Source organism: Mauremys reevesii, linkage group 20 (genome assembly GCF_016161935.1).
Source record: "Mauremys reevesii isolate NIE-2019 linkage group 20, ASM1616193v1, whole genome shotgun sequence".
NCBI classification, from domain to species: domain Eukaryota; kingdom Metazoa; phylum Chordata; order Testudines; family Geoemydidae; genus Mauremys; species Mauremys reevesii.
The window spans coordinates 4,138,674-4,152,858 of NC_052642.1; the positions used below are offsets into that span (position 1 = coordinate 4,138,674).

Consider the following 14,185-nt stretch of genomic DNA (forward strand, 5'->3'; position numbering starts at 1 on the left):
TCCTGGGGGTGGGGAGGCTCTCTCTTTAGCCAGCTGAAGACAAAATGGAGGGTTCTCCCAGGGGTTTAAATAGACTTTCTCTTGTGGGTGGAGATCCCCCTCCTCACTCCTATGGAAAGTCCAGCTCCAAGATGGAGTCCTGGAGTCACCTGGGCAAGTCACATGTCCATGCATGACTCACAGTCTTTACAGGTAGAAGCCATTGTCCACATGATATCTTGCATGTCTCCAGGAAGACTTCTTATGGGGACTGGAGCATTCCAAGAGGCATTGTTCCCCAAGTGCTTCCTGATCGGGTACTTAGCCTTGCGAATTCCTTCCTAAAGAAGCTGACCAAATGCCAAACAAAGCTTACTTAGAAATCAAGCAAGTATACAGCCAATATTCTTAACCTCAAGTACAAAATGATAGATGTGTCCAAATAGGATGACTAGATATAGTAGACCATAACCTTTACAGAGATATGTTACATGGCACAGGCAGCACAAAACATATTCCAGTTATGTCCTATTTCCATAAAGACTTATGGGAGGTACCGTCACAGGACCTTCCGCTCCCCACAGTCACAGACGTTAGGCCAGAAGGGACCACTGGGCTCATCTAGTCCCAGCTCGTGCAGACCCCAGGCCAGAGCCCCTCCTCGTATCTATGCAGCTGGAGCCAGGGGGTTCCCCAGATCCCCGAGTGGGAGTGTTAGGCCTGAATGAAAATATAGCAGACAAAACAGTTATGCCAGCCTGACTGAAGTCAGGCTAACAGAGGTTTCTGGGTAATCCCAGAGTGGAAAAGTACTGAGAAGCAGCATTGTTTCACAAAGCCCTGGAAAACATGAGATAAGCCAGGGATTGCATTCCTGGCATAGCATCAGCTGTGCTAAGGACAGTGTTTGAAGAACTGATAAGAAACTCTAGCATCCCACGGTTCAGATTCTAACTCTCTGGTTGAGTTATAGGCTTGTTTAAAACTCCCCTGTATTTCTAACTTTTGGTGTTTGTTAAGATATAATTAATAATCTAAAGTTGTAGACATAAAGTCTAGGCATGTGTGTATATTAAAAGTGTCTAGTTTTAAGTTGTTAAACAAAGGGGGGTGGGTTTGCTCAAGTGAGTGATGTATGACGTAATAAAACTGTCTATATAGGCTAATACTAAGCTGTAAAGAGTTGCTGGTTCTCACTGGAGATGAGCTGCTCTTTACTGACGTGTGCACTTGTCAATAAAGAGCTTTTTGATTGGACCTTGCTGGTGTTGCCTGTCTCTCTGTGATCAGACAACGAATTTCGCTGTCGGGGTTAAAGTCCCCAACAGGAGCATCAGTTCCATCCTGGCTCCTCCTCCTTGTGACAGCGCAGAATGGGGGTTCTTGAACTCTCCCTACCCCCAGCTCCCATTCCCAGCTCACGCGGGCGGCTCTTTGCACCTGCCCAAGCTGCCGGGTGCCTTGGCCATGGGATGTAAAACGGTCCCATCTCTGCTTCCCCTTTCACCGCTGCAACAACGCACAAGCTGCTTTAAGAGCATCCTCCTGCCCCTCCCCACCAGCTGAGTCTCAGGCCTTGCTAGCTGCTCAGTGCCTTGGCAGTCCCAGGAGATGATTGCTGCGGGGGTCTTGTGTGACATTATGAGTCTGATCTAATATCTCACTGAAGAAAAACAGGGCCAGAAAGAGTTAATTAACTCGCAGACTAACCTGACCCAGGGCTGAATGTTAGAAACTGGTTAGGAAGATGTGTAAATGAATAGAGCTTTGAAATGCAGGTCTGCATTGTTAGAGGTAGAAGGGTAGGTGTTTGCTCAGGTCTTGTGATGTAAGCAAACAAGACTTGTTTATTGCTATGGCTTTAATTTAAAGATCAAAAAGGAATATTAACATTTAGGAAGATGCTTGGGTGAAATAGTATTATTTTCTATGTGTCTCTTTGAAGGTTGTGGTAACCCGTATCTGAACTATTTAATGGCTAAATTACCCTGTGTTAATTGCCAGCATGTTTGGGAGAAGGAGCATTAGGCCTATTGTTTTCTCAAGCCAAAAGGCTGCTGGAAATGTATAAGAACCCTAGGACATGATCCTACTTCATCTCAGATCTGCTTTGGGTTTCAAGAGGGGGAAACCTTAAGCCATAAGGATTGAGATCCCCAGTCACTGACTGGAGTCACCCTGAATATGGACATTGGACCAACACTCTGACTATTTCTAAAGGACTTTTGGCAACTACAAGCTCACCTCTACTATGTATCTGAACCTCAAGACTGAAATTCAAGTCTGTATGTATATTGGTCTTTTAACCAACACTCTCTCACTTTTCTTTTGTAATAAATTTTAGCTTAGTTAATAAGAATTGGCTATAGCGTGTATTTTAGGTAAGATCTAGTTAATTGGACCTGGGTATGTGGCTGATCCTTTGAGATTGGAAGAACCTTTTATTTTATATGATGAGATAAGATTTTCAGTAATCATCATCATAGCTGGCGTGTGTGTCTGGATGGAGGCTTGAGGTTGGGCACTTTAAGGGAACTGCAGTGTTTGAACTTCTGAGTAACCAGTGAGGTATGGTAGAAGCTGTTCTGTGCTGGCTTGGTAAATCTAAGTATTGGAATAACCACCAGCTTCTGGGGTTTGTCTGCCCCATTCTGTTTGCAGTTCACCCTAATTGAGTGACCTCAGCTGGCTCCCACGGGCAGCACTGTCACATCTTGGCCCAGGGGGAGGCAGTGACTCCTAGAAGCAGGGAGAGCAGCAGCACCATAGATCAGGGAGGTCTGGCAATGCCAGTGGCTGGCTGGGATCTGACAGCCCAGGCACCCAGAGCAGTCTCTGGCCAGGGGCTGCAAAGGGGAGGGATCCAGGGAGCACGGGTCAGCCATGCCCCACCAGTGCCAGCTGCCACAACCATCCTGGTGGGCCATGGCTGGGCCCCAGGTTACAGCAGCCGTGTGGCTGCTCTCTCACCCTCGGGGAGCCCACTGCGCCCAGGGTCAGGGGGCATCAAGGTGGCACAGACTCACGTTTGCCCCCAGCCCCTTCCGTTTCTGCCCCGACTGTCTGTCAGCCAGTGACAAGGATCAGGGCCTAGGACCCTGGGAAACGCCCCCGGAGCGGCAGGCGGCTGTGGGGTGTCAGTTCAGTTCCATCAGGGTTCGGGATTACCACTCCTCTCCGGCGTCCATGGGGGTCTCCTCCCTCCGCCCCCCCGGGACCCAGCCAGACTCTGGGCCTCCTTCTGGCGCAGTGTTTGGGGCTGTCAGGCGACCCCTTTAGTGGCGGAGGCTCTGATGCCCGTAGGTTCCTGTTGAATGGGAGCACCCTAGCAGTCAGTGGCTGTTACAGGCTAGCTGGGTAAAAGGTTACACAACGTGTTTCTTCAAGTCGTTTCTCTCTCAACAGAAAATTGACTTTAAAGGTTGTCAGAATAAATCCCATCTGCAATAGAATTAACTGACGTCTAGAGCAGGTCTGCAGTCTCAGTCTCACCTAGTCCCTCACCCCAACCTTTGGAGCGAGGTGTTACTGCAGAATTCTTTAGTCCAAAGGGGGTAAATTACACCAAATAAACTTGTCCCAGAGTAGCCAGCATTCCCTGTATTGCTAACAGAAAAAAAAACAAGGTGACATTCAGTATTACAATATCCTTCAGGTTATCACATAATTAGTCTCTTATTCTTTAATTAATAATTAACTTCATGTTTAATTTCATTTTCCTTAGGAACAAGAACATAAACAAAGATGAACAAATCCTGTATGTTAGTTTGATCTTAATCCCCATTGCCACCAGGTGAACCCTGGGTAAAGTTGTGGCTGACACCAAACCAGGGGAGTTCCGTGAGTTCGTTTTACGGGGGGCTTCTGCCATAAGTGTTGGTGGAAGGGGTCTCCCACCATATGGGAAGGTTTGTGTCATGAGAAAAAGCACCTGTTCTCTAGTGGCACAGGAGGTGGAGGAGACGTGGTGCAGATGCACAAGGTACAAGAGCACAATGCAGAGATAAAAGCTTGCAGTCAGGATTCAACCTGCATGTATCCTGCTTACACCCCCTCTCTCTGCCTGGAGGTCGAGGCAGCTCCCTGAGCCTACTCCCTGTTCTGTGAGGGTCTCTAGGTCAGACCCCTAGGGAACCATGTAGGAATAACAGGGAGATACAGGTTTGTACCTCAGCTGCTGCCTGGCACCAGGGGAGGCCAAAGGGAAAAGGCAGAAATGCCCCAAACATTGTTAGGAAGAACCAATCCCGAACGGCTTGTTCCCGGGGGCAGTTTGTGCATTAATGGTGCCATGGAAAGGGAAGGGGTCTGTGATGTCCCAGCCCCCCGGCACTGTCAGTGTTGTCACAGGGATGGGGTCGGGGAGCAGAAAGTGGGGCGGGAGAAGAGGGAGCACATGGGCGCATTGGGCCCGTGGGGGGATGGCGAGGGGCTGATCCTAGGGGTGCAGGAGAGTTTTGGAGATGGAATGAAAGCAGGTTGGGAGCAAATATCAATGGAGGATGGGCTTTTCCTAGGCCTGCGGGAAGTTTAAGGGGGTCTCTTTGAGGTGATTGCCATTGGGGGAGGGGGAGTACCTGCTCCTCAAGCCCCCGGCCTCCTACATGAGAAAACCAAAGGCTGTTTCAAAAGTTATGGACTCTTAGCCGTAGAGGGCAGGTCCAGTTCTCACTAGAGTCCACAGAAAGAGTCTTCAGCGTCAAGGGGAGGTGGGCCAGGTGCTTAAACAGTAAGACCCCAGTAGCTGCAATCGCATTTGCAGTTTCTACTGGCACCCAAAATTCTAGACAGCCTCCCACCCCGCCATGTGTCTGTTACCGACAGTGTCTTGTCAGCCTGGGACAGGGACAAGCTCCCGGGGAATTAGTGTCCAAGAACTTTCCTTCTCCTAAGTCCTTCAAAAACAGGGAAACCCAGGAGCTCCAGGCCAGAGAGCCCAGCAGCTTCGCGTCCATGAGATCCACAGCTTGGAGCGGAGAGTGACGAACAGGGCGGATTCAGCGCAAACAGATCAAGCAGAGCTGGGGGGCGGCCCAGCTTCTTTCCTGAACCCCAGCGGGGATCTGGGCCTTGGTTCTCAGAAGGGAAAGGTTAGTGCAGTGGGTTCCCCACCTTCTTCACACCGCACCCCCTTCCCGCCTAGCCGAGATCCTGCTCCCCACAGCAATACGGGGAGGGTAGGCTGGGGCAGTGCCCTGGCGTTTGTTCTGTTATGGTGCCCCCCAGGCTGAGAGCCTCAGGCTACTGCATGTAACTCCCTGGCATGTCTTCTCCTCTGCCAGGTACCATGGGGAGGGGACAGCAGGTAAATCAGTAAAGGAACCCCTGAGCTCGGACACCAGCCTGACTTTGGTCTCCCTCACTCTGGCACCCAGGGGAAGGGAGCTGCCCAGTGCCTGGTGAGAGCAAGAGCAGAGTCAGCCCTGTGGTCACTGCCATCCCACTTCTGGCACCAGTGGGTTGCAGCCAGTCTGGCCATGGGTCCAGGCACTCCAGCCCTGCCTGGGGAAAGCTCCCTCTGATTGGCTGCCTTTGCCACTGCCCTGCCTCCTGGGAAGAGCCGCCAATCAGGGCTGCTGCAGGAAGCAGCCAGAGCTCTGCCCTGCCCCCCTCGTCTCTCAAGAGCCAAAGGGGTTTGGGGGTATGGGGGGAGCATCCTGTACCATTCGCAAAGGTGGGGAGGGGGAAGGATGGAGCAGAACGAGCCCACAAGCTCAGAGTGGCCCTGTTCCCTCTTCCCCGCGCCCCTCCTGTGAGCAAGGGTCAGTCCACTCCCTGATTCCCTCCTCCATTGCAACCCCACAGCATCCTTGTTGTTCCATAGTAACACAGGTTGTCCTTCACCACCCTTGTGTTTCCATAGTGACACCACATTGCCCTGCACCATCCTTGGATCTCCATAGTGACACCACGGCAACAAGGCCCATCCTTGTTCAGAAATGGGGGGACATTTCCTACTCACATCAGTGGCAGCACTGGGACATGTTAAAAAACACTGGATTTTATTGTGTCTGCAGAGAGTGACAGTGGTTTTGGCCAGCTGCCCCATCACATGTTCAGTGGGAGGGAAAAGGACACAGAAGGGATGAAGGGAATGGAAGGGGTTTTTCGCATAAATTAACAGGACTAGAAAAATAAATTAGCTAAACCGTACACTGGTACGTCAGTGCATATAAATAATGTAGCATGTGAAACTGAGATCGTGTCCAGCTGCTGCTGTCTCAGACCCGGAGGCCATGTTTCTTTAAGGAGTTTTTCTGGTTTTCTTTGTACGTCTTGAACCATTCTGCACTGGGATCGACACAGACTTCCTTCCCCCTCCGCAGCACCACACTGTGAATAGAGAGAGAAAGGGCCATGAGGCAGGTTCCCTTAGGCACGGGCCAGAGATGCACAGGGACTCTGAGCACAGCTCACGTGGCTATGGGGCCAGGACAGTGACTGTGAGAGCGCTGGGAACGAAGGCGTTTGTCCCTGAAACGGTCTGGTTCTGCAGTGAAATCGGTTCTCTTGAGTGCAGGAGGCTGACAGAGCTGCCTGGCCCCAGGCACAGTGTTGTGGGGCTGCTGCTGAGGCACTTGCCTCCTCCAGCTTTGACACACACCTCAATCCGGACCTGCCACATCTTGTCCTATTGCAATCTGTGCCCCACCCCACCACACACCACCGGTCAATACACCATGATCTTGGCCTGCAGCACTCCCAGCTACTCCAGCACAGCCCCCACCAGCTTTGTCAATGCACTGCGGTCCTAGGCTGGGGTATCCCCTGCCAGTCCAATTCTGGGCTCGCGCACGACTCAGTGCACTCAGGTCCTAAGATCAGTGCTGCCAAGACACCTTGATCCTGATGTGCAGGCGTCCAGAGCTGGGGCAAACACAGAGCTCTTTGGGATCGTCTCTCACTACGGCATCGGAACTGATTGAGCCAGGCAGAGACATTCACTGACAGTGACACCTACCCCTCCTCTCACTTTTCTATTGCTCCTTTCCAATGTCCTTTTCTAGAGGAATCTCATCTGTTCACACTGACTATGAGACCCCCGCGGCTGTCTGCTAATGTGCAACAACACTGGCAGTTCACACACACAATACAACTAGCAAGGGGAGCACATCCCATGGTGCACTGTGCTTCTTTATGGTTACATGTGTCATTCGGTTTTGATCTCCAGTAACTCTTTGGGCAGTAACAGATGATTTATCCCAATGTATTTAGGGCTGGGCTACATAGAAAGTTGCAGCAATTGACATGATTTAGGGAAACCAGTGCAAATACCTGTGGATGCTCTCATGAAAGTGTCGTGTTGAGGGTTGATTAGGAACAAGTTTTGATGGTAACTAAAATAAGCAAGGCCACTGGCATCTGTTTAACGGAATTGGTTTTTAAATCAGACCTTTAATGAAATGGGTGGAACTTTCCATGTAGACCAGCCTTAGTAATGAAATCCCAGCATAGAAACCACTATTTACCCCTTGCTGCAAAGGGGTATATTCGAGAGCTCGCTCTGCGTGCGAATCATCAGGTGGCGGATTAGGTACAACATGAGCAGCTCCCGGAAAGGACTTTTCTGTCGTGTTTACTGGATCAGATGGAGTTACAGACACAAGAGAAAAGAAAAGCATCAAGCCCCGTGCGTCTGCCACCCTGTGAAACTTACATCACGGCCTGGCGGGAGCATCTCCGATCCGTGGGTCTGTCACTCCGGATCAGTTGCGGGGAGATCGGTTTTCGGACAAAATTGCTTGCATAACAGCATGTGTTGGGTTTCCTATCAACTGGAAAGAAGAAAGGAAGCTGCGTGAGTTCTCATATGCTGGATAATAATGAAGAACTGAGGAGACAGGATTAATCATGTGTAATAGTGACTTCAGTAGTGCTGGGGGTAGTGCTGTCTCTGGGGGTCAGGAGGGAATTCTCTGATGCTCCCATTGATACCCCTGAGATTGGATTCATTGATGTTTTGCACTGGAGGGTTTCTGCCTGTCACTGCCACTGAAATATTGCAATTATAATATTCCCAGCTTTGCCACTGAGTCACTGTCGATCTCATTGTTTAGCTGTTTGCCTCTCTGTTTCTCTCTTTCCCCACTGGTAGCATGGGGACAAGGATGTTAACACCCCTGCCGGGGCGGGGGCAGTGGTTTGCAGGGGTTAATTAATTTATGTTGATTGTAGCAACCTGCATGGAACTTGGAGGGAGGAGCTCAGTTTGCAGGAGGCTGCAGTCTGTGTGCACATGGCTTGAATGCTCCTTGCAGTTGCAGGATCTCGGTGATAGAGATCTCTTAATAGAGAACCAGCTTAGTTTCAGAAACAGGGAGTCCTCTCATGTTACCCAGCACGTGGGACATGAAACATCAGCACAGCCTTTCAGGCCCTCGGATGAAACGTGATCAATTTCTCAGCACTGGTGTTTGGGTTAGTTCGGATCCCAAAGCGTGGGTGTAGCGGGGTGGTCACCCCGCTCAGGTCCAGAGGGGTTAAAAACAGCCCTGAGAGGGGGGTGTGACTGGAGAAAGCAGCTTTTAGGCTGGGCTGATTGGGGGAAGTGGCTGCAGCTGGGGCCATGCCCCAATCAGGCCCAGCTGGCCCCTGTAAGAGGCAGTGAGCCAGGAGCCCAGTCAGTCTCCCTCTGGCTGTAGAGGGAGAAGGGCCTGGCTGAGGGAGCTAGAGACAGAGTACCGGAGTGGAGCAGGGCTGGGGAAAGGCAGAGGAGCTGGGGAGCTCCTTCCTGGAAAGCCCCAGGCTGCGGCCTAGCATTGGGCTAACAGGTACTGGGGCTTGCAAAGGGCAGCCCAGGGGTAGGCCAAGGCAGCAGGTCCAAACCCTCCTTGCAAGTGATGAGTGGCTGATACGGCAGTCTGCCCCAGGGCGTGGGGCTAGACGATAACTGGCAGTAGCCATACACTGAGGCAAGGTGGGGATAGTGGGTGGGGGTTCCCCAGGGAGGGGGAAACCCTAAGACGGAGGAGTTACTGCCAGGGGGCAGTGCCCCAGATAACGGGCACTGGGTCTGGGAGGGATGCGGGGGCCAAGCGGTAGCGGAACACCGGCCTGCAGAGGGCGCTCCGGGGACTGGAGAGCTAATTCCCGGAAGAGACCAGCAGGAGGCGCTGCAGGGGTGAGTCCGCACGTCTCCAGTGGGGCACCTGGACTGGGAGCTCCCCACGCTCTGCTGGGCCCGAGCTCATGCCCATTCCCTGGGGAGGCACGAGAGCAGGGCCAGGCAGCCTTGAGCAACCAGGGTGTGCGGGGAAAGAAGTAGCTGAGTGGAACTGAACTATGGGCAGCCTGGGAGATCTCTGGTCTCCCTGACTGTACGGGTGTCCCACAGAACCCATGGGCCAAAGGGCTCTGCAGCCTCTTGTGGTTCCAGTCTTGTGCCTAGAACGGGTCAGGAAAGGATCTATTTTGTCTAGGGTGACCAGGTGTCCAGTTTTCCACTGGAACACCCGGTTGAAAAGGGATCCTGGCGGCTCCGGTCAGCACTGCTGACTGGGCCATTGACTGTCTGGTTGGCAGCCCTGCATAGTGGGGCTGGCAGGCTCCCTGCTAGCCTCCATGCCACGCAGCTCCCGGAATCAGCGGCATGTCCCCCCACCGGCTCCTACGTGTAGCAGCAGCCAGGGAGCTCCGCATGCTGACCCACCCCAAGTGCCACCCCTGCAGCTCCAATTGGCTGGGAACCGCAGCCAATGGGAGCTACGGAGGTGGTGCCTGTGCACAGGGCAGTGCACAGAGCCACCTGGCCGCACCTCTGTGTAGGAGCTGGAGGGGGGACATGCTGCTGCTTCCATGAGCTGCTTGAGGTAAGTGCCGTCTGGAGCCTGCACCCCTGACACCCTCACCCCCTGCCCTGATCCCTCTCCTGCCTCCAAACCCCTTGATCCCAGCCCAGAGCACCCTCCCGCACATCAGCCCCTCATCTCCAGACTCAGCCCAGAGCCCACCCCCTTAGCCAGAGCCCTCAAGCCCCCCTGCAACCCTATCCCCAGCCTGCTGAACGTGAGTGAGGGTGGGGAAGAGCAAGCGAGGGAGGGGGATGGAATGAGCGGTGGATGGGGCCTTGGAGAAGGGGCGGGGCATGGGCAGGGCCTCAGGAAGGGGTGGGGCAGGGGTGTTTGGTTTAGTGCTATTAGAAAGTTGGCCATCCTAATTTTTTCCCAGGGAAAAAATTCAGCAAGAACAGCCCCCAAAATTGTTTTTGTTTAAAAAAAAATCAAGACATCTTTGAAAAATCCCAAAATGAAAATGTTCCCTTTTCTGTTTTTTTTTTTAAATGAAAACCTGAAAAATATTGATGAGAACAGAATTTGTTCTGTGAAAAATTCCATTGTGAGGAAAAGCATTTGCCAGGCAGTGGCTTTGATGGGCAATTCTCTGCCAGCTCCACGCATGGCAAGGCCCTTCTGAAAGTAACCGCCCAGGAACGGGCTCTGCTGCCAGCCCCAGGGCTGAGCACCACCCCCCCCCAGGTAGCACAAAGCCCGAATCTCCTGTCCATAGATGTGCACTGCAGCTGTAGAGAGGCCAGGGGCAGAACCGGAAGGAACTAATGTAACGATTTGACAAAATGGCGCCGCATTCCCCAGCTTCAACAGGATTTGGCCATCGAAAATCTACAACTTGCAGCGCAATCTGCAAACCATACACTGAGGTGTTATTTCCCCCTGAACAGCCTGATGTGAAAGCTGAAAATCCATCAGAAGGTGCAGACAGGCCTCTCAATGCCGTCAAAAGCAAATGCCTCAGGAAAACACTGCACATTAAATGGCATCAATTTACCCCAAAGTTGAAAGTGTGCTGAGTTTCCTCAGAGAATTTGACACCCCTTTAAGCTCCAAACTGCTCCAGAAAAGAAGATGGCAATATCTGGGGTGTGGGTGAGGAATGAACCAGAGGAATCCACAAAGGGCCTCACTGAAAGAGTCCATCCATCAGACACAGCTCAGTGAGGGAAACCTAATGGGCCTTAACAATAGAGGATATGCACAGAGCAGGCCGGGATAGGCAGGGATCCTGGAGCCTTGTTCTTGCCCTGAGCTATGTCTGGTGAGGCAGGAAGGATTCAGATTCAGTTGTGCCTAAAGGCCCTGAAAGAGATGGGGGGGGGACCCATTGTGCTGGGTGCTGCACAGAGCCATGGGCTCCGCTCTCATGATCTAAACAGACAAGACAAAAGGAGAATCGTGAGCTCCATTTCCCAGATGGGGAACGGAGCCACGGCGAGACGAAGGCTGAGGCTTTCAAAACTGCCCTGGGGATTTTCCACCCTTTAATGGGAAGGCCTAAGATATCCCAGCCCCAGTGACTCAGCTATGGCGCACAGAGTCTGTGGCAGAGGTGGGACCGGACCCAGATCTCCCAGCGCCCAGCCCACTCCCTCATCTCTGGGAGCACCCTTCCTCTGCACTGTGGGTAGCTTTCCTTCCTGATCGCCTTGTCTAAGCTAGGGTCTCGAGGAGAAAGAAAGGGGCTGACCCGCTACTTACAGCTGAACGAGTGGGCTTCCATCCAGAGAGCCGCAAGGAGCAGTGTTACAAGGGCTAAGGAGGCGACCTTCATTTCCAGGCGGGGTGTCTCAGCTCTGGCGCCAGCAGCAGGCAGATTCTGGCAGGTTGGGGTGGCCGAGAATGGTCTGGCTTCCCCCTCGCCGGCCATGGTATTTTATAGCCCTCAGCAGGGATTCCCATGATGGTGCTGGAATTTCCATGTTGGATGAATACTTATTCCATTCGTTCATTATCATCTATTAATACCTATGTCCCCACGCTCCTGTGGCCGGGGAGACAGAAGAGCAGTGTCACTGGAAAGTCTCTTGCTGATTTGCAGATAAGGAGCCAGCCCTGCACATGCTCCCGGGGGAGGACAGAGAGGGGCAGGCAGAGGGTTTTAGGTTTAAATTTAGTCACTTGCAAACCACACAGGATGAGGTTCGATTCTCTGCCCCTGTGTTTGCTGAAGGCCTGGGCAGGCCTGTTTCAAACACAGCCAGTGACACCGGCCAGCGTGCCTTAGAAATGATGCATAATCCAGCCCATTTTGTGTGCGAAGGTACATTGCAGGGGAGCTGTCTGCAGATGCACTCCCAGAGCCATAGAACCTGAGTGCCTCACGGTCATGAACCAATTTCATCCTCAGCCCCCTGGGAAGCAGGGAAGTCTCAGCCCCATGGTACGCCAAGGGCCAGGGGTAGATTAAATGACTTGCTCAAGATTACATAGGGACTCTGTGGCAGAGCCTGAAACTGAGCCCAGCACAGTCCTAGGCCAGCACACCCTGTTATAGCCCACTGAGGCAGGGGATTGAACCAGGGTCCTCTTCCACTACACTCACAGGTCTCTAACTCGCTCTCTGGGCCTGAAACCCTGCAGTGGCAGAAGTAGCAGCTTCATTTCCCTGTTATGCGTCCAGGATGCGAGAGGAGGAGAAAGCCCCACCCCCTTGGGAGGGTGATACCCTCACAATATTTTTGGGGTGCAGGTCAAGCTGTTTAGATGTCCAGGAGCAAAATCCTGCTGTCGTTTCATGGTGTAAATGCAGTGAAGTGCCATGGACTCCAATGGAAAGACTCCAGATTTACACCCATGTGTCAGCAAGCAGAATCCGGCCACTAAATACCTAGCTGCACACACAGATCCGGTAGGTAGGCATCAAAATGGCCTCCAAGGAATGAGACTCTTGTGTACACCAGACAGACGCGTGTGGCACGTGTATCGTGAGGCTGTGGGCACTTCTTTAAAGCATTTGGAAACCAGACAGGCCGTTAACCGTTTTGGCTGAATTTTCCCCATGCCGGTTGTCTGCCCCAGGCTGAATTTGATTGGCAAGTCTCCGCAAAAACGGTTCCGTCGTTTCCAGTAACAAGGTTGGAGCAAATGAGAGTGTTTTGCCCAGCTGAAAAAATTCTAACAACTGCCAGTGAGTTCTCAAGAGGATTGTAACTGAGCTAACCAAGGGCAGGTTTTCACAAAACGCAACTCTCTCTGTCCCAAGGGCACCCCCTCAGCCGAACGCCACACCCCTGCGCTGAGCCCCGTCGCTTCGCCATGGGACAGTGACTGACAGACGGTTGCGTTTTCCCAACCTCGTCGTCAGAACTGGCTGAAATTGTTTTCAATGAAACTCTCCAGAAAAAATCAGCCGTAGGCAGACACCTGGCCTGGGAAATTTATGCCGAAATGGTTAAAGTTTGGGGAAATGCTGAGCAAATGAAAACACGGACTTTGAATAAAAAGTGTTGGGCAACCTTAATAGGTGGCATTTCCAGCTCTGCCTAGATCAGACAGATCCATGGTTCTGGCCCAGCCTGTGCTAGGGGCCACCTTCCCGCAGCTCGGGGCTGTTTGGTGTGGGTCCCTGCCTAGCTGCGGGACACCGCATGTGTTCACCTTTCCGTGTGAGGTAGGTCAGTCCCTGTCAGGAAATCTGGCTCACAGGGAAACGCTGTGGCAGGGCGATATTGGCTCTAAACCCTGCCCGGAGTCTGGTGGAGACGCCAGAGGAACCGAGCGCTGTCCTGGGATAACTGGCTCCTGCTCAGAGAGAAAAGCTGAGCCCCTGCCTCACCCCTCCCTAGCCCTGTGCCCGGTGCAGCTGTATCCCCGCTAGGCCCCGCTGCTTTCCAGCACCGCAGCAGGGCTCGGCTCAGATCTCCTGGCACCATGGACAGGGGTTCTCAGTGCAGTGAGGCTGGGCTGGGAGCTAGATGGGGACGGGCTGCAGCCTCCCCCTCAGACACAATCCGCCGGCACCCAGAGCAGGGAACCCGGCTAGCATCTGCCAGCAAGGATTGCCCTCTCCCAGGGCGCCCTGGCATCCACAGGGCACATCCACCAAGCAGCAAGACCCACTGCAGTGAGGCTCAGAGCCCAGGTCAGCTGAGTCGGGCTCACGCTACAGGAACAAACACAGCAGTATAGACAGTGGATGCAGGCTCGAGACCTGGCAAGGGGAGAGCAGGGTTTGTAGGGGTGTGTGTGTGTGTGTGTGTGTGTGTGTGTGTACAGCACAGTGTGTGTGTTTGTAGCTGGGTGTGTTCAGCAGTGTGTGTGTGTGTGTGTGTGTGTGTTTGTGAGTGTGGGTGTGTGTTCAGCACAGTGTGTGTGTTTGTGGGTGTGGGTGTGTAAAGAACAGTGTGTTTGTGGGTGTGGGTGGGTGTGGGTGTGTAAAGAACAGTCTGTGTGTGTGTGTGTACAGCACAGTG

General features: G+C 52.7%; 1 protein-coding gene and 1 long non-coding RNA gene across 3 annotated transcripts; one reads left to right on the forward strand and one right to left on the reverse strand.

Annotated features, from left to right (window-relative positions):
* Positions 1–243: 243 nt before the first annotated feature.
* LOC120387437 lies at positions 244–5,981 on the forward strand. The gene is made up of 4 exons (XR_005590165.1): positions 244–296; positions 3,704–3,961; positions 4,873–5,069; positions 5,843–5,981. It is a non-coding gene; the product is annotated as an uncharacterized LOC120387437 (long non-coding RNA).
* Positions 5,982–6,127: 146 nt separating this feature from the next.
* LOC120387436 (C-C motif chemokine 3-like) lies at positions 6,128–12,337 on the reverse strand. Of its 2 annotated transcripts, XM_039508180.1 has the most exons (4): positions 12,316–12,337; positions 11,472–11,754; positions 7,637–7,754; positions 6,128–6,312 (listed from the first exon to the last, which is right to left on the reverse strand). In XM_039508180.1, the coding sequence occupies exons 2-4, from the start codon at positions 11,638–11,640 to the stop codon at positions 6,201–6,203; spliced, it is 399 nt and encodes a 132-aa protein (XP_039364114.1). In that variant the 5' UTR covers positions 11,641–11,754; positions 12,316–12,337; the 3' UTR covers positions 6,128–6,200. The 2 variants fall into 2 exon arrangements, with proteins under 2 accessions (XP_039364114.1, XP_039364113.1); XM_039508179.1 differs by lacking the exon at positions 12,316–12,337 and having other exon boundaries at positions 11,472–12,257.
* Positions 12,338–14,185: the final 1,848 nt, after the last annotated feature.

What these genes read in the sequence shown, in the direction of transcription:
- LOC120387436 (XM_039508180.1), bottom strand. Translation starts at nt 11,640, where the DNA reads ATGGCCGGCGAGGGGGAAGCCAGACCATTCTCGGCCACCCCAACCTGC. An exon ending in GGAAGCCCACTCGTTCAGCT is followed by an intron (nt 7,755 to 11,471) that starts GTAAGTAGCGGG and finishes TCTTCTTTCCAG; the next exon opens with TTGATAGGAAACCCAACACA. An exon ending in TGCTCCCGCCAGGCCGTGAT is followed by an intron (nt 6,313 to 7,636) that starts GTAAGTTTCACA and finishes CTCTATTCACAG; the next exon opens with TGTGGTGCTGCGGAGGGGGA.